The 27198-nt window shown below is 47.6% G+C and overlaps 1 protein-coding gene across 1 annotated transcript in view; it reads left to right on the top strand.

Moving 5' to 3' along the window:
• The first annotated feature begins 17050 nt into the window (after positions 1–17050).
• ABCG1 (ATP binding cassette subfamily G member 1) overlaps positions 17051–27198 on the top strand; it is a 64140-nt gene continuing 53992 nt past the window's right edge. Inside the window, exon 1 of the mRNA XM_058823791.1 lies at positions 17051–17273. Coding sequence (XP_058679774.1) covers positions 17054–17273 — 220 coding nt within the window. The 5' untranslated portion in view covers positions 17051–17053. The remainder of the gene's footprint in view (positions 17274–27198) is intronic.

Here is a 27198-nt window from a genome sequence, read left to right as displayed (position 1 = left end):
TGAGCCTTTCACAGGGGCCACTTCCTTTTTGCTCTCAGCTTGACTCTTTAGGAAGATTTCTCCTGAAATCTTTTCCAGAAAACTCCTTCAGCTCTGCCCACAGCAGCTTACATTAACAGCAAATTGGTCAAGCTGAGGGGCGGTTTGAGTGAAAATTCCATCTAAAATATTTTGCCTTTTACACTTCTTTCTTTTTCCCATCTCCAGCCTGAGTGCCCAGGGGCAGGGTGCTGTGGGAGAGGTGCTGCTTGCAGCTTTTGGCGAGAAAAAGCTGAGTTTGGGTCACGGCTGAGAATTGCCTTTAGAAACAGCTTTCAGGTACTAAGCACAAGTCAAATCCTCCAGGCATCAATCTTTTGCTGTCAGGCATTTCCTTCTGCCTAGCCTTCCCTGGTGATGTGTGTGTGTGTCCCCCTTTGCCAGGTGCTTGACTCCATCCCTTGGCAGAGTAGAGGGAGGCTGAGCTAAAGGATTTCAGGAGATTGGTGCCATGGCTGATTTCATGTTGGCCTGCAAATGGAGGCTGCAGCCTTTTCATCAGCCTGCCAGAATATTTCCTTCCCCTGCTCTGCTCCCAGCAGCTCTGCTGAAGGTTTCCCTTGGCTGTCCCTGAGTGAGTGCTCTCCCTTGCTGCCCTGTGCCCAGAGCCTGAGGCTCCAGGCTCCAGGCAGATGGGATGCCTGAAAGGCAGCTGGGATTTCCAGTGCTCAGCGTCAGCCACGGGTGCACATTTGTGCTTCTGAGCAGGGCAGCAGGGTTGGAGGGGCACTGCACTGCAGGCATGCACAAAGATGCCCAAAAGAGCCTCAGGGCTGGGGGCCTTTTCCCTAGAGCCCTTGTCTGCTTCCAGCATCAAGCACAATCTGCTGCTTCTTCCTTCATGATGGCAGAGGGAAAGGCTGCCTGCATGCTCTGTTTACATCAACGGGAAGCTGTGAGTTCATAGAAATTCTGCCCACTCTCTGACCAAATAACTCTGTGTCCAAGCAGGAAGGCTGGCAGTGTGTTTTCTTGCTCTCTCCTAGCACATCTTGGGATCAGCTGGCAACTGAGGGCTCCTTAGGTACAGCCTAATGAATCACCAGCTCTTGCAGAGCTCAGCTAAGCCCCTGTGGCTTCTTCTTCCCGCTGCTACCCCCATTCCGTTTGCTTGATCCAAAACCAAAACAAAAACAAAACAACAAAAAACAAAGAGACACAAAAAAAAAAAAAAAAAAAAACAAAAAAAAAAAACCCAAAAACATCCAGAAAAACCAAACCCTTGCATCATAGGCAAGGCTGTGCCCCTGCTGATTGCCAGCAGTGCCACAGGCAGCAGCCACAGCAATGAACCGCAGCTGAACTGCTCACACACAGCTCGCTCTTCTGCCCTTCAGTTTCTTGCCTGGGCATCTCTGCAGGGGGATGCTCCTGTAGCCCGATGTAAAAATGCTGATAAAATCCATTGTGAAATGAGCATGGAAACCTCTGGTGTTATTGCTGGAAGTGTCAGCTGAAGACAAATGTGTGCAAGACACAGCTCAGGTGGCATCCATGTCTGGAGCTCTGGCCATGGCTGTTCCACGACAGGTGTCTGGAGCCCTTCCCTGGGGACAGGGAAGCCGAGATGGATCCAGAATCCAGCCCAAATTAAGGTCAATATTGAAGAAGGAAAGCCTGAATGTTCTTTTGGGGATGCCCATTTCTTTCCAATCTCTCTAAATCTCTTTGAATGAGAATCCACATGATTAGCTCAGATAGCAATTTTCCAGGCAGCTAAAATTAGAGATGGATCCCACCCATGACACAGAGTATAGCAAACTTGAAAGGAATGACTGATGATGTTCTTCAGGATGAAATGGATCTGAAGGCAGATGTGTTTCAACTGACTGATCCTATTCTTCTCAAATAGCATGATGGGAGTATTTCCAGTATGGATAGGGAAGCATTAATGTCCTCTGCACAAAGACATGTGGAGGCAGAGCTGTCATTGCCCAGGAGGGAGCCAAAGTGCAGGCCCTGCCCCACACTCCGATTTGTGCTGGTTATTGCAGTAGCAGTCTGTCAGTCTGGAGAGGGGAGCTCCTCGGAGTCCCTGGCACAGCTAGGAAAGGCTGCAGAGTGCTGAGCTTGGAACTCTGCAAATTCTTTGGCACCATCACAAACGTCTCAGCCAGAATTCAGTCGGTGCCTGACTCCCTTGGTCAGTGCACAGGAATGACATGAAAGCCTTTCACAATGAGTTGCTCCTAATTCATGCACATTTGGCCACTGATGGACTGGCACGTGTCACTAACCTGTCACAGCTGGTCACAGCTGCTACTGTGGCCCCTGGAATCTTAGCAGTCCTTCAGCCATACAGTCCCTGCCTGTGGGAGTCAGCAATGCTCAGCTCTCTGCCCTGTTCTGGCTTTATTTGAAGTGCATTTTAATGCATCACTGCTGGCTCGGGTGTCTGTGCAAGAACTGGCTCATGTGTAGCAGTGCTGCAGCCTCGGGAAAAGCAAAGGCCACTGTGGACTTCAGGGCTGGGATACAACACGTGGGAAAAGCCCCCCACACACACTCCCCACAGCTCACAACACACCCCTGCACTCACCAAACAACCATGCCCCAACAACTCGCCCCACACACACACTCCCCACACACAACACCACCCGCACCCACCGCCCCCAGCACCGCCCCCAGCACTGCCCTCCCTCAGCCCCGCGCCCACAGCGCCTCACGCCCCCAGCACAGCCCCGCTCCCGCCTCCCAGCCTCACGGGGGCAGGAGCACCGCTGCCGCCACCGAGGGCCTTTCAACTCTGCTTTTACTTCTCCTCCTCCTGCTCTGATTTGATTGGCAATTAATTCATTTAATATCCCTCAGTCAGTCTGTTTTACCCATGATTGTGTTTACTCAGTGGTCTCTCTCTGCCCATAACTCACGGGCATTTTATTTTCTCTCCCCTGTGAGGGGACGGTGACAGAGTGGCTTTGGTGGGTGCCTGGCATCCAGACAAGGCCATCTCAGCAGGTGACTCCAGCAAGAGCTGGACCTGTGCTGGATCTGATCAGAATCCCCTGGATCCTGTTCTTCTTCAGCCACTAGACCTGAAATGATCTTGGGTTTTGTGGGGAAAGAATCTGCAAACCAGGAAAAATCATATTGGAGATCAAAATTTAAGGAAAGGCATAATTTCCCCCCATATTTCATACCCATCATTTAAGAACTGTTTATGGTGTAATGCCGGTTATGGCTCTTCCTAGACCTAAGGCAGTTTGGACAAATTACAATTTTTTAGGGTGCAAAAAAAAAAGGAAGGGAAGGTGTAATTTGACATACTTTAAATAAAGTCTTGTAACGGTTAAAAGATGCTGAATACCCTGAGGATACTTTGCTTCTGACTTCAAAGTTACCTTCCCCTAAAGATTTGATTTCACAGCTGTGGTCCTCCCTCTTCCTTCCCTTCCCTGTTTATTGGAACAACAGTCCAATAAAAATTCCCCTCTGAATTTTGTCATGTCTTTCTGCCATGACATTAATGCTTCCCTATCCATACTGGAAATACTCCCTTCATACTATTTGAGAAGAATGGGATCAGTCAGTTGAAACACATCTGCCTTCAGATCCATTTCATCCTGAAGAACATCATCAGTCATTCCTTTCAGGTTTGCTGTACTCTGTGTCATGGGTGGGATCCATCTCTAATTTTAGCTGCCTGGAAAATTGCTATCTGAGCTAATCATGTGGTTTCTCTCTCAAAAGTGGGGGGGTCTTGGGGAGATTGGAAAGAAATGGCCAAATCCCCAAAAGAACATTTAGGCTTTCCTTCTTCAATATTGACTTTGATTTGGGGTGGATTCTGGATCCATCTCTGCTTCCCTGTCCCCGGGGGAGGGCTCCAGACACCTGTCGTGGAACAGCCGTGGCCAGAGCTCCAGACATGGATGCCACCTGAGCTGTGTCTTGCACACATTTGTCTTCAGCTGACACTTCCAGCAATAACACCAGAGGTTTCCATGCTCATTTCACAATGGATTTTATCAGCATTTTTACATCGGGCTACAGGAGCATCCCCCTGCAGAGATGCCCAGGCAAGAAACTGAAGGGCAGAAGAGCGAGCTGTGTGTGAGCAGTTCAGCTGCGGTTCATTGCTGTGGCTGCTGCCTGTGGCACTGCTGGCAATCAGCAGGGGCACAGCCTTGCCTATGATGCAAGGGTTTGGTTTTTCTGGATGTTTTTGGGTTGTTTCTTTTTTTTTTTTTTTTTTTTTTTTTTGTGTCTCTTTGTTTTTTGTTGTTTTGTTTTTGTTTTGGTTTTGGATCAAGCAAACGGAATGGGGGTAGCAGTGGGAAGAAGAAGCCACAGGGGCTTAGCTGAGCTCTGCAAGAGCTGGTGATTCATTAGGCTGTACCTAAGGAGCCCTCAGTTGCCAGCTGATCCCAAGATGTGCTAGGAGAGAGCAAGAAAACACACTGCCAGCCTTCCTGCTTGGACACAGAGTTATTTGGTCAGAGAGTGGGCAGAATTTCTATGAACTCACAGCTTCCCGTTGATGTAAACAGAGCATGCAGGCAGCCTTTCCCTCTGCCATCATGAAGGAAGAAGCAGCAGATTGTGCTTGATGCTGGAAGCAGACAAGGGCTCTAGGGAAAAGGCCCCCAGCCCTGAGGCTCTTTTGGGCATCTTTGTGCATGCCTGCAGTGCAGTGCCCCTCCAACCCTGCTGCCCTGCTCAGAAGCACAAATGTGCACCCGTGGCTGACGCTGAGCACTGGAAATCCCAGCTGCCTTTCAGGCATCCCATCTGCCTGGAGCCTGGAGCCTCAGGCTCTGGGCACAGGGCAGCAAGGGAGAGCACTCACTCAGGGACAGCCAAGGGAAACCTTCAGCAGAGCTGCTGGGAGCAGAGCAGGGGAAGGAAATATTCTGGCAGGCTGATGAAAAGGCTGCAGCCTCCATTTGCAGGCCAACATGAAATCAGCCATGGCACCAATCTCCTGAAATCCTTTAGCTCAGCCTCCCTCTACTCTGCCAAGGGATGGAGTCAAGCACCTGGCAAAGGGGGACACACACACACATCACCAGGGAAGGCTAGGCAGAAGGAAATGCCTGACAGCAAAAGATTGATGCCTGGAGGATTTGACTTGTGCTTAGTACCTGAAAGCTGTTTCTAAAGGCAATTCTCAGCCGTGACCCAAACTCAGCTTTTTCTCGCCAAAAGCTGCAAGTAGCACCTCTCCCACAGCACCCTGCCCCTGGGCACTCAGGCTGGAGATGGGAAAAAGAAAGAAGTGTAAAAGGCAAAATATTTTAGATGGAATTTTCACTCAAACTGCACCTCAGCATGACCAATTTGCAACTTACTGTTAATGTGAGCTGCTGTGGGTATAGCTGAAGGAGTTTTCTGGAAAAAATTCCAGGAGAAATCTTCCTAAAGAGTCAAGCTGAGAGCAAAAAGGAAGGGGCCCCTGTGAAAGGCTCATGCAACTATTTGCCAGAACAAAAGTGCCAGAACAAGAGTTTGTTGTGGACAGAGGATGATTTTGGAGTTTGAAAACACAGAGTGGTTTGGATGGCTTGTGGAGTATGTTTGGTGTGTCCTGATGGCGTGGCCCAGTTATTTCTTGAGTTTTCTTTATCAACTAGGGAAATAAAATTGGGGAAAAAATAGGCAAGAGGTCTCTTATTGCTCTTGTCAATTATTCTTATTGTAGTGAAATGAAAGTGGAAAGAACACAGGTTTGAAGAGCAGAAAGATGAGGTTGAAAACAAAAAGATGGTTTGATTGTGAACTGCTGAGTTAGTGTCAGGTGGTAGGTGTGAGTGCAGAGTGGAGAAAAAGAAGAGAGGGAGAGGAGAGGAGAGAATAAGAAGTAAGTGTATGAGTGTAAGAGAAGAATGAATGGAAGGAAAAGGGAGGTTTTTGTCTCCCATGGTGTCGGATTGGAAGTGCTTGTCCTGCGCAGGAGCCGACTGTTGTGTGTTGGGCTCCTGCTTGGGCAGAGCACAGAGGTGGTTTGCAGTGTTGCATTGCTGAGATTGGCAGGAGCTGGGGGATTTGAAGTGGAGGCCTTGGAAGCGTGCATTCCTCGCCCTGCTGGATCTCAATGGGGACCAAGGCAGCCACAAGCTGAAGTCCCTCTTGAGCAGTAGACACAGCACGCATAATTGCTGGCGCTGGGCGCTGTGCGGCAGCTCCGAGACGGCCGTGGCCGGGGCAGGGGGCGCGGAGCCGCTGGAAGAGCGATGATGCAGCCGATGGTGGAGCTGGTTATTGATGGTCCGGATTGGAACCGGCAACGGCGGAATTTGTGGGGCAGCGCCCCAAGGCACTGAGCCACTGGTTCAGTGTGCTCCGCCTCTCTCAGCCGGGCAGCTCATTGCTGCCCTCAGGCCGAGCCCCAGCGCCTGGCTCCCGCCTGCCCCGCCATTCCCGCCCCGCTCCCATGCTCCCGACTCACACAACCACACAAAGCCCAACACACCCACAACTCCCTCACAAAAGCACCACCACCATCAACAAACCACCCACCCCTCACCCAACACACAACACAACACCCACATCGACACCCATTCCCCACACCCCCCAATACACCCCAACACCGACGCACTCCAACATCAACACTCCCCTCCCTCAGTAGGGCAGCCACAGCGGCTGGGAGGGGCTTTGAAGAGACCACTCCCTAAGCAAAATCATGGGTAAAACAGACTGCCTGAGGGATATTAAATGAATTAATTGCCAATCAAATCAGAGCAGGAGAAGGAGAAGTAAAAGCAGAATTGAAAGGCCCTCAGTGGCGGCAGCGGTGGCTCCTGCCCCCGGGAGGCTGGGAGGCGGGAGCGGGGCTGTGCTGGGGGCGTGAGGCGCTGTGGGTGCGGGGCTGAGGGAGGGCAGTGCTTGTGGCGGTGTTGGGGGCGGTGGGTGTGGGTTGTGTTGTGTGTGGGGCGAGTTGTTGGGGCATGGTTGTTTGGTGAGTGCAGGGGTGTGTTGTGAGCTGTGGGGAGTGTGTGGAGGTTGTGTGGGTGTTTTGAGGGGTTTTGTGCGGTGTGTTTGTGTGAGCGTGGGGTGTTTGGGGGTGGGTGGGTGTGTGTTGTGGAGTTGTGTGTTTTGGTGCGTTGTGGGGTGTGGGTAGAGGGTGTTGTTGTGGGTGTTGGGTGCGGGGGTGTATGTGTGGGTTGTTAGTTGTTGTTGTTTTTGTGGGGGAGTTGTGTGTGTGTTGTTTGTGGTGTGTTTGTGTGGGAGAGGAGGGAGTGTCGGGTGTGAGAGGAGAGTGGGGAAGAGGGGAGCGGGGCCGGTGGTCGGGGCTCGGCCTGAAGGCAGCATGAGCAGGGAGGCGGAGCAGATGCGAGCTTTGGCTCAGCGCTTTCGGGAGCTACCGATACTTTCCTGTCGGCGTGTGTTCGAGGAAGACGAGAACCACATCAGCCCCAGAGCGCCCGCGGCCGGCTCCGCGTCTTCTGTGTCAGCGGCGGCAGCGAGTGTCAAGCAGCCCGTGCAACGCTTGCGGCAACGCTTGCGCTACAAGGATTCCCGAGTCATGGTGGCTTCAGAAGGTTGGCCGGCAGGAGACAAGGAAGGCGCCCTATAAAGGCTTCACACTACCGATCATCTCAGCAACGCAACACTGCAAATCATCTCTGTGCTCTGCTCCAGCGGGAGCCCAACGCAACAACGAAACGTTCTCGGCTCCTGCACAGAACAGGCACTTCCAAACTAACTCCACGGGAGACAAAAGTCTCCCTTTTCTTTTCCTTCCATTCATTCTTCTCTTACGCTCATACACTTACTTCTTACCCCCCCCCACCCCCCGCAACCGCTCGTCCTTTCCTTTCGGCTCCTCTCTGATTCTCCACTATACTCTCACACCTACCACCTCACTATCAAAACAACACTTTTCTCCTTAACCTCATCTTTCTCATCTTCAAACCTCCTCTTCTTCCACTTGCCCTACAAGAAGAATTGACAACAGCTACAACACTTTTTCCTGGTGTCCCCCCCAAATTTATTTTCCTAGATGATAAGTAAATCTACACAAATAAAGGTCACACGGCATCAGAAGACAGCAGAAATAAAATATTTTGCCTTTTATACTTCTTTCTCTTTCCCATCTCCTGGTGAGCTTATTCCACCTTGCCTGGCAAATGGAGGCTGCAGCCTTTTCATCAGCCTGCCAGAATATTTCCTTCTCCTGCTCTGCTCCCAGCAGCTTTGCTGAAGGTTTCCCTTGGCTGTCCCTGAGTGAGTGCTCTCACTTGCTCTCACTTTAGTAAAAATACGTGAAATTATACCTTCTACTCCATTTTTTTTTACAGCCTATAAAATTATAATTTGGCCAAACTGTCCTAGGTTTAGCAAGAGCCACAAGAGCCGTATGCCAAATTAAATTGTGAAAAACAGCAATCACTTGTTTTTACATTTTTTAAAAGTTTAATAGTAATGAAATGGTTATAACAGTAATAATAGAATTAGAGTAATAATAATTTGGACAATTTGAATTAGGACAAAATGAGACAATAGAAACAAAGAGTTTTAGATGTCCAGGTACATTTTTCTGGGCAGCATAAGCCTGAAAATGGACACCCATGAACAGAGGATTAACCCTTAAAAACAATAGCCTGTTGCATATTCATACAGCTCATACATGGTGTATAAATTCCATTCAAACACAGGATTCTGTCTGATCATCCTCAGCTTCTTCCTCTAAATCCTGACAGCACTGTCCTGGCTGTGCAAGGTGGGAAGAAGTTTGTTTCTCCTGATATTGGAGCAATAAATTCTTTTTCTCTGAAAGATTTAGGTGTCCTGTGACTGATATCTCAGTGTGAGTTCTTTCTTCAGGAAAAAACTATCCTACATAGCATAGTTTCTATTTTAACATTTTGTTATAACCTGAAACTGTATTTAATACACTACTTAAGAGAACTAATACAGAATTATTTTCTAACACAACGCATATAATATTCATTTTAATATTTGCGTAAAGCCAATCATAAAATACATGCATTTTTCACAACACCACAGACAGTGACTCAAATGATGTGTATGAAATATGGGGGGACTAACTATGCCTCCTTACATTTTAGTCTCCAATATGATTTTACCCGGTGTGAAGGTTCTTTCCTCACAAAATCCAAGATAATTTCAGGTCTAGTGGCTGAAGTGAAACAGGATCCAGGGGGTTCTGATCAGATCCAGCACAGGCCCTGCTCTTGCTGAGATGGCCCTGTCTGGATGCCAGGCACCCACCAAAGCCACTCTGTCACTGTCCCCTCACGGGGGAGAGAAAATAAAATGCTCCTGAGTTAAGGGCAGAAAGAGACCACTGAGTAAACACAATCATGGGTAAAACAGACTCACTTGGGAATATTAACTGTATGGAATTAATTGAATTAATTTCCAAGCAAGTCAGAGCAGGAGGAGGAGAAGTAAAAGCAGAGTTGAAAGGCCCTCAGTGGCGGCAGCGGTGGCTCCTGCCCCCGTGAGGCTGGGAGGCGGGAGCGGGGCTGTGCTGGGCGCGTGAGGCGCTGCGGGCGCGGGGCTGAGGGAGGGCAGTGCTTGTGGCGGTGCTGGGGGCGGTGGGTGCGGGTGTGTGGGGCGAGTTGTTGGGGCATGGCTGTAGGGTGATCTGTGGGGTGTGTTGTGAGCTGTGGGGAGTGTGTGGAGGTTGTGTGGGTGTTTTGAGGGGTTTTGTGCGGATGTGGGGTGTGTGTGTTGTGGGTGTTGGGTGCGGGGGTGTACGTGTGGGTTGTTAGTTGTTGTTTTTGTGGGGGAGTTGTGTGTGTGTTGTTTGTGGTGTGTTAGTGTGGGAGAGGTGGGAGTGTCGGGTGTGAGAGGAGAGTGGGGAAGAGGGGAGCGGGGCCGGTGGTTGGGGCGCGGCGTGAGGACAGCCATGAGGAGCCCGGCTGAGGGAGGCGGAGCGGACTCGAGGATCGGCTCGGTGTCTTGGGGCACTGCCCGGGAAATCCCGCGGTCGCAGGTTCGAGTCGGCCCGTCTTACTCAGCCCGGCATCGGCGAGAAGAGCGTGCTGCATGCGGACTACGCGTGAACCACCGCGCCCTCAGCCATCATGCAACACGCGCGGCACCGGCCCGGCCCCCCGTGTGCTTTGCTTCCCGTCAAGCGAACGTGATATGTCTCGGATCAGTGCTACAGCTTCGCCATGGGAGGAGGAGGAACAGCTTCTCCATTGCCGAGAGGAGAAGGAGCAGCCCTGCTATCGCCGCAGGGTTTGACCATCGGCAGGGTGGGGAAGGAGCTGTGGAGTGTCTACTGCCGATCTCAACAACGCAATACTGCGAAGGATCAGGGTGCTCTGCCCAAGCGGGAGCTCAACACACAAACACATTCAGACGGCTCCTGCATAGGACGGGCACTTCCAAACTAACTCTATGGGAGACAAAATCTCCCTTTTCCTTCAATCCATTCTTCTCTTTCTTACAATCAATCACCTACTTACTTCTTACACCCTTCCCTTCCCTTCCCTTCCCTTCCCTTCCCTTCCCTTCCCTTCCCTTCCCTTCCCTTCCCTTCCCTTCCCTTCCCTTCCCTTCCCTTCCCTTCCCTTCCCTTCCCTTCCCTTCCCTTCCCTTCCCTTCCCTTCCCTTCCCTTCCCTTCCCTTCCCTTCCCTTCCTTTGAAATTTCCTTTCCTCTTCTTTCTTATTCTCCACTGTACACTCACACCTATCCCATGACACAAATTCAGGGGCTTACAAACAACTTTTCCTTAACCTCATCTTACTCCTCTTCAAGACTGTCTTCTTTCCACTTTTATTTCTCTAGAATAAGAATTGACAAGAGCCACAAGACTTTTTGCTGGTGATTCACCCCCCCCCCAATTTTATTTTCCCAGATGATAAATAAATCTGCAGAAATAAAGGTCACAGGGCATCAGAAGACAGCAAACATACTCCATAAGCCATCCAAACCACCTTGTCAATTTGCATTTTTTTAACACAGTTTTAAATCTCTACTCTTTTTTTTTTTTTTCACTTCCTTTTTTTCCCTTTACACAGAGTTGTATTCTTGATATTTTTTGTCTGCAGGGAGCAGGGGATCACCTGTAAAGTTAATGGAAGAGTTAATGAGGGAATGTAGGAATGCAGGAGATTGCTATTTTTAGCGTGCTTCATCTTATGTAATGATTTTTTTTTCCCTGTGTGGTATCAAAATAGATACCAAAATACCAAATAGAACTTGGTTTCTGATAAACCTGTTTTATGTCTCAGTGTTTTACAAGAAACCCCCGTAGATACTGATACTGCAGCCACCATGATAAAAATAAATCTGAGGGATCTGGTCATTTACACTTGCCCAGGAAAAACTCTGGTGGAAGGCAACACATTGGTGCCACAAACTTCTCATGGGCAGAGCTGAAACTTGGTTTGTGCAGCACATTTCAGGACTGGACATATCAGTTCTGCTACAGCTTTTATGCTGTTTTCCTTGCTTCTCTCTCGGGCTTTAGGAATTAAACAGGATAGCAAACATCTGCATCACATATTCACTAGGATCAGGGTATGGCTTCCTCTGTCTCTAGTTCCACCTCAAAGTTAAAATAATGATATCTTTAAGTATTTTTTTTTACCCTGTAAATGCCTTAAACACACGCATCAGTATTTCATAGCCCTTTTCAGCTCCTGTATGGAGATAATGCAGCTTTTTCAATGTTCTAAGGGAAAATAGAAGATATAAGCTTGACTAAATTGTAGGTGCTACAAACATGTGCTCCAAACCAAGTTAACTAAAACCCTGGGATCCTCACTGGAAGAATGCATCATAAATTCTCTTTATTCCTAATATTAGGTGATTATTGTATTTAAAATGTCTACTCAAGCACAGTTTAAGCCTTCAGTGAGGACTTCTGGATGGGTCCATCCATGTTGGAGTGATATTCCACAGCAGGTAGATTTTTCTTCCCCAGTAAATGAGTTATAAGTAAATAACTTTCTACAACACCAAAGGACAGAATCCAAGGCTGAAATCAGAGTCTCCTCACTATTCCTTGCCAAGGCTTGAGTGGATGGTGAATTTTGCATGTTTCCAAGGGGGAGTCTTCCCTCGTGGAAGAGATTCCCACTGAGGTTTATAAGCCCATTCTGGAGAGACAATCACATCAGGAAATCCTTGAGCCAGGAACAGCTGAGGGCTGGGAAAGCCTCAGGGAGACGTTTGACAGAAGCCAGCCCTGTGCTGAAGCACTTCTGTATGCATCCACCTCGCAGGCACTGTCAGGAGGGAGGACACTGCAGGGCAGGGACCACATCTGGCCTGGCACAGATGTTCTGGGCAGCAGTTCCCTCCCTGCAGCGCCCCGCTGCCTGTGGGAAGCACAGGAATAAAATACTTACCTGCCTCCCAGGGCTTTGTGAGGCTTATCCTGTGTCTGTACAATGCTACACGGGTTCCAGCCACTCTGGGACGCTCCCTGATTAGAAGATTCCTCTCAGATTATGGACTCCTGTATGTCATGTTTGGTGGTTGCTCTGAAATCAGTTCTCTGACAGCTGCTGTATTTTATCCCTACTTTCTGCTGCTTCCAGGGGAATTGAGAGGGAGCTCAGCACACACCCAAAACAGTCCCAGCAGAAATGGGAACACTCAGATGGCTGGTGGGTTTTTCAGCATCTGGCTTCTCGGGGCAGAGCTTTTTGTCCCCAGGTGGCAGAGCAAATGAATCCTCCCGCTGTCACAGACATCTTTTCATGAAAAATCCTTTCCTTAGGATTTCTCCTCCTGAGAAGCTGAAAGGCCTCAGGAACAAAATGTAAACAATGATTATCTGCTGCTGTGGAATGCAACAGGTGCATCTGTGATTGGTCTCACGTGGTTGTTTCTAATTAATGGCCAATCACAGTCAGCTAGCTCAGACTCTCTGTCCGAGACAGAAGCTTTGTTATCATTCTTTCCTTTCTATTTTTACTTAGCCTTCTGATGAAACCTTTTCTTCTATTCTTTTAGTATAGTTTTAATGTAATATATATAATAAAATAATAAATCAAGCCTTCTGAAACATGGAGTCAGATCTACGTCTCTTCCCTTATCCTGGGACCCCTGTGAACATGGTCACAACCCCTGGCCTAGTCATGGATCCAGATCCAAGCCAGCAGAGCCAGCACAGCCCCAGTGCCATGTGGACACCACTCACTGTCCTTCCTGTGCAGGACCTCAGTGTCCAAAGGGAGGTGACAGAGGATGGGCCAGGCTCTGCCCCGTGGTGCCCAGCAGTGGGACAAGAGGAATGATGCCCAGGAAGCTCCACCTGAACATGAGGAAGAACTTTCATCAGCAGTGACTGAGCACTGGGCAGATTGTCCAGAGAGGGTGTGGAGTGTCCTTGACTGGAGATATTCCAGAACCATCTGCACACAATCCTGTGCTGTGTGCTCTGGGATCCTACTGGAGCAGGGGGGTTGGACCTGGTGACTCACTGTGGTCTCTTCCAGCCTGACCATTCTGTGATTTAGTGATTGTGTGACCTCGCTGAAATGCAGGTCTTTGGTGTGAGGAGTAAATGAATGGAGAATGTAACTTAGTGCCAACTTCCCTTCCTCTCCATTCCTGAACTATAATGGCTCACAAATCAGTGGGTGGGAGTCCCAGGGCCAGAACTGCCTCGTCCTCATGAAGATGGGATGCACAAGGTGATATTGGATGGTGCTTCTACTTCCCATTTCCTCAGGGAAAGCCTCCGGGAGCTCTTTAGGAAGCTGTCCGTGCCTGGAGCGTGGGGACAATTCTGGCTGCCCTCCTCATTTTATCCCAGCGAGCGACCTTCGGTGCCCCATTCCTCGGGACAAGCATCTGCCGCGCGTTTGGGCAGAGCGACAGCCACGGCTCCAGCGGCATGGGGACACGCTGCCACCTTCCCCGGTGCCCCGAGGGGCGCCCCGATCCCTCCGCTCCCCCATCCCGGCTGGGGGCGGGCCGGGCCGGGGGCGGCCCCGGCTCCACCGCGGCCCGCCCGCCTCCCGCAGCCAGTCGGGGCGGAGAGGCGGCACTGGAGGCTCCCGCGCCGGCAGCCGGGCGGGCAGCGGCGCACATGGCATGTCTGATGGCGGCTTTCTCCCTGGGCAGCGCTTTGGTAAGGCGAGCCCTGCCTTCCCTCTGCCAGCGCCGGCCGGGGGGCGAGGTGCGGGGCTGGGGGACGGAGATGGAGCCGGGGCTCGGCGGGGAGCTCCCGAGGGAAAAGCAGGGTCGGAGGGTGCGCCCGGGGTTGTGGGATGCAGGATGAGTGCTGAGGGATGCGGGGTGAAGGATGCGCAGGGTGAGGGATGCGGGATGAAGGATGCGGGATGAAGTATGTGGGGTGCAGGATAGGGGGTGAGGGATGCGGGATGCAGGATAGGGGGTGAGGGATGCGGGATGCAGGATGCGGGATGAAGGATGCGGGGTGAAGGATGCGGGGTGAAGGATGCGGGGTGAAGGATGCGAGTGTGCGAGCGGCTGGCGCCGCACGGCGGGACTTGACCGCTGGTTACCTCAGTCTGTAGCTAAGGCGGGGGGATTATCGCCGAGCATGCTCGCTGCGCCGCTGCGCCCCGCCGGCTTCCCGGCGGATTTGCGGAGGGACCGTAACCTTTGCATAACACCCGGGGCCGGCGGGGGACGGACCGTCCTGCCCCTGCCACCGGCCGGGCTCCGGGAGCGGCCCGGCTCCTCAGCGGCTGCACCAAACTCCATGGGAAATAGCCCAAAGTGCCCCAAAGCCGCGGAGAGGTGAGCGCGGTGCTGCGGAGCCGCCGGGGCTGCGAGACCCGGGCTCGGGATGCGGGGCTGGGGCATCGCTGGGGGTGGCAGCGCCTAGGAGAGGGTGCTGCAGGTGTTGGGGCGTGCAGAGGGGGCTCAGGTGTGTCTGTGCCCTGGGTAAGTCTGTGCCTGTCGTAGCCACGCGATTGCCCAGCTTTTTCCAAGCGATCACTGTATCAGGAGGCGTTTGGATCATCCCGGTTGTTCGGGGGATCCTCTCCCATAGCGAGTGGTCCCTGGAAGGGGAAGGTGTGTGAACAGGCAGCTCGGTCCACACAGTGACTGAAATTGTTTAATGTCCCAGTAACAAAAATCTTTGGCTTCATACTCTTGGGTGATTCAATAGTCAGAGGCAAGGCTTGTCCAAAGGATGTTTCTTTTGGAATCGATCTAAACTGGAGAAGCTCTGACTGTCACCTAGATAATCAAGGTGACCTGCTCATTCGGAGTTCATTTTTGGATACTCCCTCTGATTGCGTGAAAGTGCCCAGTGGTTCCTCAGAACAAAAGAGATTATGAGTGCCAGAGTGAGCCTTGAAAACATTCAGGGAAGAACATTGTTAACTCGCCTTCTCTTAGTTTCTAGGGAAGTTCCCCAGCTTTGATTGTTGAGCTCTAAGATGTTTCACATTACTCTTGTTATGTTCAAATTACATACCATGGCAGTGAACTATTTAAGAATTTGACAGTAAGTGTTAGTGGATACCTGACCTCTAAGTAAGGTGAGAGCGTGATTAAAATCTCTTTCTTGAGAAAATGTGGTAAGCAGAGCTGATTATTTTCATCCAGAACTTGGGGCTTGTGCGTGAAGAATGTGAAGATGCCAGCTTATGGAGTGGTTAAGCAGAAATACTTTTTTTCCATCAGTGATTATGTAGGACTGGAGGTTTTTAAATGTTTTTGTCAGCATTCATGACAAGTGACTGATCTGAGCTGGGCTGCTGTTACAGCAAAGATGGGAATACCAGGAACCATGAGAAGGAAATGGAAGTGGCACAGGCAAGAGGAGGCAGTGTCCCTTCTTAGCTGAATTGGACAAATAGAGGGAAACAGTGGCAAGATCTGCAGCTCTGTGTTCATGCATTGAAAAGTAGTGCAGCACATCTGCTTTCCAGGGCATGACTTTGTATTATGTGTCAGCATGGAAGGCCCGGCACATCAGCCATCTACAGGAGTCCTTTCCAATACAAATCTGCATCAAAAATACTAAATTTCCTAATAGGCAACTGTGCAGATGTTTGGCTCTGCTTGTGACATCCGCCAAACAACAGATGACAGCAAACAGCCTTTAAACAGAACTGTTCAAAATTCTCTTTAGCTGTAGAAAATTTATGACTGTTTTTCTCTTGAGCTTACACACATCCTGCTCATATTGGTGCAAGGCACCTGTGGTGGTAAAAGGAATAAAAAAAATCCATAAAATAATAAATAATAATAAAAAAATAATAATAATAAAAAAAGGAGAAAGATGGGTGGAAGGCCATTGTCATGGCCAGGAGGGGAGGGGAAGGAGGTTTAGTCCAAAAAATGCCAAATGGAATTGCACAGAGTGCTGTGATAGGCAAAGTGTAGCAAGAGGGATGGCTGTGAGCACAGGACATTGACCTTACAGTGTCAGTGGTGCAAGAACTGGAGCAGGGTTTGTGTGCTCATGTAGCTGATAAGATTTCCATTAGTTATCACTATCAAGCATGGAAAGCACTCAAGGATTTTGGGTGCAAAGCATTGTGCTTTCCTAAAAGACCTCCAGAAAAACCTTGTACTGTCATCCCAGGTGGCAAAGTCTCCAGAACTAGCAGTGCAGGAGAAAATAAAGCATGAAATAGTACATTTGAAAATTCTCAGAAATATAATTTCACCTTGACAGAAGCATAGGCTGATCCAGAGGAGCAAGAGCTGTTAGGTATTTTGAGTGGCTGTCTTTTGAAATGTCTGCACAAATAATAGTTCAGCCAGCGCTCTTCCCCCTTCAGCTCTGTCCCAAGCCCTGGAATCAGAGTAACTAGAACCAAATTCCTTGAGTGCATGAGAAACCAAATACAATGGGGACTGAACTTATAAATGTATTAATCTGGTGCAAGATCTGAAAGAAAAACTAGTGCTAAAGGAACTGTATGTGCTGCAAGAGCTCTTTTACCTCTTCTGTCAAGACTCAGGCAAAAGAACCAACAAAAGCTTGATTTATTTTACTCCTCTTTCACCTTTTAGCGCAGTACAGCTGGATTTTTGTGCTATTTAAAGAACAATTCTGGCGCAGAAGGTTTTGAAACGTGTTCCCAAACAAAAGTCTGTGAACTTTCTCCATTTCCCTGCAGGGTGGCAGCAGCTCTGGTTGCACCATGGCCGAGCCCAAGTCTGTGTGTGTTTCTGTGGACGAGGTGGTCTCCAACGGCACCGACACCCAGGACATCCACCTCATCAATGGACACTTGAAAAAAGTGGACAATGCTCTGACAGAAGCTCACAGGTTCTCCTACCTGCCCCGCAGGCCAGCTGTGAACATTGAGTTCAAAGAACTGTCCTACTCCATCCAGGAAGGGCCGTGGTGGAGAAAGAAAGGTGAGGAAAACAAGGTTCCATCCACAGTTCATACAACTGCTCGTTTCTGCCTCCCCGTTCTTGAGGATCTGAAGTAAATATAGTGTTGCTGTGCTGCCAAATATCTGTCCTGTGATCCTGCCTTGTCTACAATTTATTGTTGAGGGTGGGTAGAGCACGCAGGAGTTTAAAATGGGGGTGGGGGAAGTGAGGAGGCTTTGTTATTTTACTCCTGCAATTGGCTGCTTTGTGAGATGGTTGTTTTTTTCAGTACTCTTTCAGAACAGTGAGTATCTCAGAATTTCAGAAGGCTTTAGGCACCAGGATAAAAACTGTTTTCCTTAAAGGCTGTGTTTGGAAAGAAATGCTGTGAGCTCTAGGTTTCTCTACAGCTTAGATGGGTCTCTCAAAGCTTATAATTTCTGTGATGAAAACACTGGGACTGAATCCTGAGGTTCAGTCAGGGACCAGGATGCTCTTTGGGTTCTCCTTTGCTGATACACACTGCAAGAGTTCACTCCAAAATTATAAATATTGGGCACTTCTCAAAGAAGAGAAGTTTGGAGTAAGAAGAGATTATTCAGCTCTCTTCTCTATAGGTTCTTGGTTGATTCCAGTTCTGATAGGTGATTCTGTTCTTTCTCCTCTGCTTGGCATCAATTCCTTTCATGCCTTCACTGGCTTTGTGTAACCATGTGTTTCCTAGAGAGTTTTTAGGTTTTTGGGGTTTTTTTTTTTGGTGTGTGTGGCTGCTCCTCTCTGAAAGGAAAACTAGGTCATGCAGTAAATTCCTGCCAGCAAAAAGAAGTATGCCCAAGAGAAAACTATTGAAATCTCCAGGAGAATTTTGTGTACTAAATGCCATAATTGCCCTTCCTTGAGGAACTCTCTCCCAGCAATGTAAATTGGCATGATTGTGTGCTTCAGTTCTTTTTAGAGATAAGGCCCTGCCAGTGCAGCCCTCACCTGAGCCATGCTTGGTACCTGCACTGGCCCTGAAACTACAAATCCACTGGCTTAAAGGTCCCACTCGAAATTGTTTCACCAAGTTCTTGGCTGCTGTCTGTGAATTGTATCATGATCACAACACCAAGGCTTCAATAGTCTAAAAATGTGTGGAATGAAAAGCTCTGGAGCTGTTGCCATGAAAGTGCTACTGTATGCGGACAGGCTGTGCATACAATTATTCATTTGTTGAAAGATCTGCAGATTTCATGCTTTAATGGGTTTTTCAACATCAAAACTGTGTGTAGACCCACTGGCCCTCTTTTAATTACTTTCTAAAATTGCATGGAGCCACATTGTCCATAGGAGAACAGCTTGGTTTGGCAGCAGCTTTGGTACATTCAAAATTATTCTTTATCTTATCAGAATGAACACAAAACACTGAAGGTTTTTTTGTCCTCCAAGAAATGGAGCCATGCCAAAATGTCTCATTTAAGATTTAAAAGCTTGGGATTCCTAACTGAATCTCTTTCTCACTGGCCAGGATTGATTGAGGGATTCTATACCCAAAACCCCTGTTCAGATTTTCTGACATGCCTGGGTGACTTGGCTTGAACAAAACAATGTCCTGGCAAAACACCCAGCTGCTGAAAATGTGGAAGTTGTCTTGCTTAGACAGAAATCTGGGCCAGGTGACCTCCAAAGGTCTCTTCCTTCAGTGTTTCAGTGAGTTGCTGGTGAGGTTATAGAAACCTTCTAGAACCAAACTTTCCTCCCAGCCACGTTCCCTCCTCCAGGGACTGGCTCAATATATTGGTTTTAAGAGAAAAGATTTTCCATTAGAGAAATAGAAAACCAAATTGCCTAAATAGTCCCCAGTGAAGGTAGGAACCAAACACTTCAGATACTCTGAATTGTTGTAGTGGTTCTGCAAGTAGAAGATTTTTTGTGTGTAATTTGAGATATATCTGTTCAAACCTGGTGGATTACATATGAAACTATTCTGAATACCTTACACTGGTGCCTGTTCCAGTGGGAAACTGGGACTTTATTGCCCTTCTCTTGGGCACTGCATTGTGCCTCCAACTGGTGGTTGCTGCAGTTCAGCATTCCTTGTGGATTCCCTGTGCTAAATGTCTCTCTCATTGCTGTAATGTGAAATATTTGAATTCACTTTTTATGAGAAGAGTAGCAGAAAACATGCTGGGGAAAAAAAAAAAGAAGGAGATGCCTCTCAGTTCACATTGTTCTTGGGTGCTGGTTGTGGTAAGAAGAGATAAGGAATGCTGTTTCAAAAATCTCTTTTAATTAATGGTGTTTCTATTCTTAAATGGAGCTTGGAAAAGAAAATCTACTATTTCTACATCATTCTCTATGACTGTAATGAATTAGTTAAAACCTTTCAAGAGTGTTGCATCACAAAGGCAGAAGTGCTGTTTCCTTGCAAAGACAATTTGTGCCAGCATGTTGGACAGGAATTCAGCTGAAGAGCAATTCCCTTCAGTAAAAATGGCATTGCAAAGTAATGTTAAGGTTAGGCTCTAAATGAGCAGAAGGAGGAATAATTAGCAGTGCTGCCATTGTGTTCTGTGCTTAGCTTGATTGTTCAGACAATGCAACTCATGGTATGTCATGTCTTTTACTTTTCATTAAAAGCCCAAAGAAAGGTGAATTTGCATTGCTTGTCAACAACAAAGAAGCTAAAGAAGCCATGGTAGACTTCAAATTGGAATTTTTCATTTATTTTTGTCTCAGCCTTAAACTGCTTAATTAAACTATTAAATATCATTTTCTCTTTAAATATAGGGAGGGGCATTTTGATTCCAAGGTTTACATGATAAATGCTGCTGTTCTTCTGAGGTTTTATCAGACTCATGGCAGAGATTGGTGTGACTCTGGAGCTGGTTAATTCCTGCTGTAATTTCCCCTGAGGTCAGTGGGATTAACAGGGAAGGAATATGGCAGGTCAGTCCTTGATCAAAGCTGCTCCATCTGACCCATTCCATTCAGCAGGAGCTGTTGCCAACATGGGAATTTGGGAGAGGTTAAAGAGGTAAAAGTTTCAGAAGGTCTCAGCTGACTTTGGCATTTTCCCCATAAAACTTTCAGGGAATTGGTCAACAGGTAGAAACAATATTCCTTCAGGTTTGAAGGAAAGGGATTTTTGAGTGACTTGCGAGGTTAAGGATCTTCCAGAACTGAAAATATGTCTCAGCCTTTGAATCCAGGCTACGTTCAAGCACGTCCTGGGGGTTTCCTGTGGGTCAGTGAGGTTCATGATTTCAGAAAGCCCCAGGGCTCCTGGAGGAACTGCTATGAGGTTAGGATGGACCGGCAAAAAGGGAACTTCAGCACATTTGGTAGAAATAATAGGGCTGCTTAGTCAGGATACTTCTCCTTTCTTTTAGGATGAGGGACCCAGCTGGCTTGGAGGGGAAAAGAAAGAGCCCTGTGTTAGATCCAGCGTGGATCCTTAAATGCGAAAAGCGAGATCTGCAGAGTTTTGGAACAAAACATGGCCAAAGTTTCACTGTCTTGTCACAAAGCCATTTATCTAAGGGCTGAGAAAGAGATGGAAGTGAGTCCTGGTTTCTGAGCTGTATATTTGAACTGCACTTTGAAATATAAATGGGAACACAGAAATTGGTTTTATCAGTTCACAGAAAAATTACAGACATGTAGGTTTTCATACTAGGACTCCTGAAAACTGCTTGCAAGAGGATTTGGTGGAAAAGTCAGTGCCTCGGGTTTCTGTCATTTTTGTTAAAAGCACCATGAAATAATCTGAATTGTGGTTTGGGGATGAATTATGTATAGCCCCCTATATACAAAGGGGGCATGAAAAGTACTTTGGAGCTTTCTGTCTGGGTCAAAGTCATTCAGCTTTACTTGGAAAAGATACATGCTTTCTATATAGCCACGAAAGGACATTTGTTCTATTTTTTCTAGGTGGGTTTGCTATAATATAGGATGGAGATGGAAATATTCTGCCTATATAATTGAGTGCATCCAGCAAGAAAATAGTAATAAATTTGCTTGCAAAACACCACAACAACTCAGGGATTGCTTTTCTTTTTTTTTTTCTTTTATTTTTTTCCTCCCTCCCCTCTCACACTTCTCAGTATTCATGGTTAATTAGGCAACGTTTTAGTTGGAAATTTCTCGGTTGTTATTTTTAGGGCTGTAATGAGTCACTTGCGCTGCGTTCGAGCTCTGCTGGGATTTGGTCTGGATAACCTCGGAGGGAGCGGGCTCCGGCCGGGCACCGTGCAAACCGGGGATTTTCACTGCAGAAATCCACGCTCGGCACAAAACGCCCAATTTCTTGTTATTTTGGGTTTGTTCTGATGGTTCCAACCCCGTGCAAGCAAAGCAGAGCGGTGCTGGTGCTATCTTTGCTGTCCGGGTTGTTGTTGCGCAGCTTTGGGCGGCAGGAGGGGAATGGAGCACTCGGATGGCTCCGGGGTGTCCGGGGGGGAACACGGAGCCCTGGGCAGGTGTTTGCTATTCATGGAAGGCCAGGAGTGGCCGTCACAGCCCGAGATAGTGTCATCGGAACAGCGCGATCCCAGCGCCGCGTGTGATGCTAATGCCGCTCTCTGCATAAGATGGAAACTTCACCGCTGTCAAACCATCAGCGGAGATTTAAACAGCCTGGGCTTTGCCGATTTGCTTCGGTGCTGTCTTAGGAATTAGCTCTGCAACACACGCTCGGACAGAGCCCTTTATTTTTATTTAGCCGTCCGCTTTATTTATTTAATTTTTTCGCAGCATCCTCTGTATGACTTCACTGCAAACATCCCCCACCCTCCTCTGCCATGCCCTCCGGAGATGCCCAAACGGAACGCAGGGGAGGCGGGGGGCGGCAGGGGGGATTTGGCCGGGATGAGGCGCTAATCCGTGCTGGGGAGCGGGCCCGGCCCGGCTGGGGCTGGGGCTGGGGCTGGGGCAGGTGCGGTGCCGGAGGTGCCGCATGCCCGCCCGGCCGGCGCGGTTACTGCCGGGCAATGCACTGCAGTAACCCGGGCGCTGCCGCTGTTGCTAAGATGGGAAAGGAGGGAGGGAGAGATGCAGAACGGGAGCGAGCAAAAACCCACTTTCCGACAGAGATTTTTCTTTTTTTTCTTTCTTTATTTTTTCTTTCTTTTTTTTTCTTTCTTTTTTCCTCCTTTTTTTTCTTTCTTTTTTTCTTTCTGTTTTCCTTTCTTTGTTTTTTTCTCTTTCTTTCTCCTTCTCCCTTTCTTTTCCTTTCTTTCTCTCTTTCTCTCTTTTTCTCTCTTTCCTCCTCCCTTCCTCTCTTTCTTTCTTTCTTTCTTTCTTTCTTTCTTTCTTTCTTTCTTTCTTTCTTTCTTTCTTTCTTTCTTTCTTTCTTTCTTTCTTTCTTTCTTTCTTTCTTTCTTTCTTTCTTTCTTTCTTTCTTTCTTTCTCTTTCTCTCTTTCTCTCTTTCTCTCTTTCTCTTCTTTCTCTCTTCTCTCTTCTCTCTTTCTCTCTCTTTCTTTCTCCTCTCTTTCTCTCTTTCTCTCTTTCTTTCTTTCTTTCTTTCTTTCTTTCTTTCTCTCTCTCTCTCTCTCTTCTCTCTCTCTCTCTCTCTTTCTCTCTCCCCTCTCTCTCTTTCCTCCTCCCTTTGTCTCACCCTTTCTCTCTGTTTCCTTCCTTCTTCTTTCCTTCTTTCTCCTTTCTTTTCCTTTTTTCCTCTTTCTTTCTCTCTCTCTTTCTCTCTTTCTCTTTCTTTCCTCCTCTCTTCCTCCCTTTCTCTCTCTTTCCTCCTTCCTTCCTTCGCGCCACTTCCGCCACTTCCGCCACTTCCTTCCGCCACTTCCTTCCTTCCGCCACTTCCTTCCTTCCGCCACTTCCTTCCTTCCTTCCGCCACTTCCTTCCTTCCGCCACTTCCTTCCTTCCGCCACTTCCTTCCGCCACTTCCTTCCTTCCTTCCGCCCCTTCCTTCCTTCCTTCCTTCCTTCCTTCCTTCCTTCCTTCCTTCCTTCCGCCACTTCCTTCCTTCCGCCACTTCCTTCCTTCCGCCACTTCCTTCCTTCGCCACTTCCTTCCGCCACTTCCTTCCGCCACTTCCTTCCGCCACTTCCTTCCGCCACTTCCTTCCGCCACTTCCTTCCTTCCTTCCGCCACTTCCTTCCTTCCTTCCGCCACTTCCTTCCTTCCTTCCGCCACTTCCTTCCGCCACTTCCTTCCGCCACTTCTTCCTTCCTTCCTTCCTTCCTTCCTTCCTTCCTTCCTCCTTCCTTCCTTCCTTCCTTCCTTCCTTCCTTCCTTCCTTCCTTCCTTCCTTCCTTCCTTCCTTCCTTCCTTCCTTCCTTCCTTCCTTCCTTCCTTCCTTCCTTCCTTCCTTCCTTCCTTCCTTCCTTCCTTCCTTCCTTCCTTCTTCCTTCCTTCCTTCCTTCCTTCCTTCCTTCCTTCCTTCCTTCCTTCCTTCCTTCCTTCCTTCCTTCCTTCCTTCCTTCCTTCCTTCCTTCCTTCCTTCCTTCCTTCCTTCCTTCCTTCCTTCCTTCCTTCCTTCCTTCCTTCCTTCCTTCCTTCTCTTCCTTCCTTCCTCCCTCCCTCCCTCCCTTCCTCCCTCCCTTCCTCCCTTCCTCCCTTCCTCCCTTCCTTTCCTCTCCTTTCCTCTCCTTCTTTTTTTCCTTCTTTTCCCCCTCTCCTCTCTCTGCCAGATGGATTGTATTGTTCTCCACCATTTTTTGCCTGCTTTGTCTGACAGTTGTTTTCATCTCTTGTGCAAATTAAGATCCATATGTTAGGAGGAATAAACAAGTTAGGCCAGCTGAAACCAACTGCAATACTGGTAAAAGGCTGTTTTCAGGCAAATATTGTGTAGATTCCTTTTCAGTGGCTTGAAGTGTTGGCAAAATTAATTAAAATGAGGCATGATTTTTAGCAGAGGGTTTCTAAGCACATGTTTTAACCTTGATAAAATCTGTGTAGTTTTTCTTTTAACACTTAAGCTGTGTCAAGATGGTAAAAATACATTGAGTAGTTGCTGTTACTGGAGTAGTTCACAGTGTTTTATTAAGTGATAAATAACTCTTCCCAGTGTCCTCTTGCATGTGTTCTGTAAAATAGAGGTTATTGGGAACAAATCTTGGTCAGCCCCTTTGTCTGAGCCTTCTGCTGTTTCCCAGCTGAGTATGCCCTTACTTCAGCATTACTTGTTTTCCTTCCAGCAGAATCCATTGTTTTTGTGGGTTTGTTTTTGTTGGGGTTTGAGGTTTTTTTTTGTTTGTTTGGAGGATTTTTTGACCTAGAGCTTTTATAGAAATGTGCCTTGAGTTTGACTCAGGGCTTTTTGGTCACTGAGCCTTAAAGCAGAACATCTTCATTCTCCTTGCTGTATTGTATGTTAAACCTAAACATCACAATGACCTCACTATTTTTTATTCTAGCTAATGTTTTGATACAATAAACTTTATTAACTGCTGCTGTGAAACCTTGTGGCTGAGGAAGGCGGTTTTAGAGAGTTGCCAATTAAATCATTCTGGAATTCCTGTGCCAGGAAGTGATCACAGTGAGCTGTTGGGAGTCTGAGCTCTGGTCTGTGCTGTTTCCATCTCTCACAAAAAGTGTTGGGGGCTGGCTGTAACTCACCCTGACACCCTTCAGTACAGCTTGCTGTATGCTGAGTGGGGTTTGATGAAATGATTTCTCCTCTGCCCATAGGTGGCCATGCCCTGCTTGAGGTGTTGAGGAGTTACAGATGACAAGCAGCAGCATCTGGGTGTACTTTTGTCACATTTCAAAGCAGACTTTGGTTTCTGTAGTCTGCAGATCCATCTGAAGGCTGAGGAGAGATCAAGCAAGAGGCATTTTGCAATTGGAAACCTCAGACATCACATGGTTCATCAGGGTTTTCCACAACCTCACTGAAAGGAAAGAGAAATCACAAGAGCAGAAAAAAGCAGAAGCTAATTTGAGTAAAAATGCTGTTAAAGTTCATTTTTTTGTTGTGCACTTTCTTTCATGCCATTTTGGAAAGTGCCTCTGGAAGTTCTTGGGGTCTGAGCTTACCAGATCTTTAGGGCAGATTTTTGTTCTATGGGGATTTAATATCTCAGAGCTCAGCTCTGTATCCTCTGAGAAATTATTACTATTTTCCTCTCACACTTCTCTGTAGCATTTTTCTTGTAGGTAAACCATGGAGACAGTCAGAACATGACACTCAGAATGTGGCAGGCCCTCACTCAACTCAGCTGCTTCATAATTCACATCTGCACCCTTTGAGCTTTGGAGGCATAACTTTGTCTTCTATTAGAAAACAGTGCTTGGTGTTATTATTAAAATAACAAGTCAAGACAAGAAACAACATGCAAGGAGATCCCCAGCAAAATTTTCATGATTGGCACGTGGGAATGAACTGATTTGGATTTGTAATTAAAGCATTGCAAACTGAAAGGTGGGTGTTCATTTTCAAAATGAAAGTCCTTGAGGCAAAAGCTAAATCAGCCAGTGGTGCTTTAACCCCAGAGCCTCTGTGACTTGCATCTGGAGAGGTGCAGAAGGACATGTATCTTACATAAGGCTGAGTTTTTGTCAAAAATAAATTGGGAGTTTGGGTCAGTGGGCCCAGAGTCCATTCCTTTGCTGCAGGCATCTGAGAGAACTGGCCACCTACCTTCTTATGGGATTCATTTATTTAAGAGCTTTGATAAAATATCTTGTTGAAACATGTCATCCATGTCAGATGACAAGATACCCCTTTTTTTTAAAGCATTCCTTCTAAAGGAAATCACATGCAATTAATATTGCCTAATCTTGTATCAGGAATTTCTGCACAAGGCCTTTTATCTCTTATCAAAAGCCTTGGGACAGCAAGAGGCTGAGGTGTTGGTCGTTCAGATTGCCTGCCCACTGTGCCAGCTTTGGACCCAGCAATTTTTGGTTAGCACCACTGCTACAGAAGGACAACAAACCCACAAGCTCTTACTTACCATGTGGAAAATTTTCTACTGTGAAAATAATTTACATTCAGAACTTTAGTCCCTAGGACTGGCAGAGTGTTCCTTATCAAGCCCAGGACCAAGCTTAAACAGACTTCTTCTTGATGTCAAAGTCTATGAACAATCTTTAACAGACATCTCCTTCTTGATATCAAAGTCTATTAGGAAATGGAAAAACTGAGGGTCCCCAGATTGTCCAAATGCACTCACTTTTTCACCAGCTTTACCAGAGGAATACATAGTACACCATGAATGGCAGAATTACTGCCCTTTTCAACCAATTCTTTAAGTTGTTCATCCCCAGGTGTGATGGAGAAGGATAACAGCACAGACAGAGGAGGCCAAACAGTTCTGGCTGTTTTCAGTAACTCTGAAGCTCAGTAGCTTCCTAAAGTAACTGCAAGGAGGCCTGCTAAAATATCCCATTGATGATTATTTTGAAAGCAGCTCCCTTGTGAATTCTGTGCTTTGGTGCAGATGTTTGAGTTTCATTTGGCCTGTGGACGCTTTGTCGCTTAGGAAAGAAGATTTCAGAGGGAATATTTGATCTGAATGTGAGGGGTGGCATAAAATACATCAGGACCAGTGCTGTGTAAGTGTCTCTGGAAGGAGGACAGAGCAAAGACAGACAAAGTTCTGTCTGGGAAATGGAAATGTGTGGTGGAGGTGTGTGCTGCAATGTGGCTCGAGTCACCCTGCAGGCCCTGACTGCACCTTCCTGTCACTGCTGGGCTTCTGTTCCCATTCACAGCTCATTTGGGCTCTGCTGATTTGTGGGGGAAACAGATGCACTCTGCAGACTTAATTTTCTTCAGGAGGTACAGGGATAAATCCGTCCAGATTCTTACCAGGCAGAGCTACATGGAATTACATAATAGCCATAGAGATAACCGCTTGTTTGTTCAGGTTTTTTTTTTGGTTATGTATCTGTTCCAAATAAAAATAAATGGCAGAGACCTTGGCTTTACAAGCTAATTTACCATCTGCCTCTCATCTAGTATGTATAGCCTGCATCTTTTGTGTAAGAATCATATTTCTTCCGGCCTCACATGT

The sequence above is a fragment of the Ammospiza caudacuta genome, chromosome 2, assembly GCF_027887145.1.
Source record: "Ammospiza caudacuta isolate bAmmCau1 chromosome 2, bAmmCau1.pri, whole genome shotgun sequence".
NCBI lineage: Eukaryota > Metazoa > Chordata > Aves > Passeriformes > Passerellidae > Ammospiza > Ammospiza caudacuta.
Note: the sequence above shows the minus strand (reverse complement) of the source record. Positions and strands in the feature narration are given on the sequence as shown.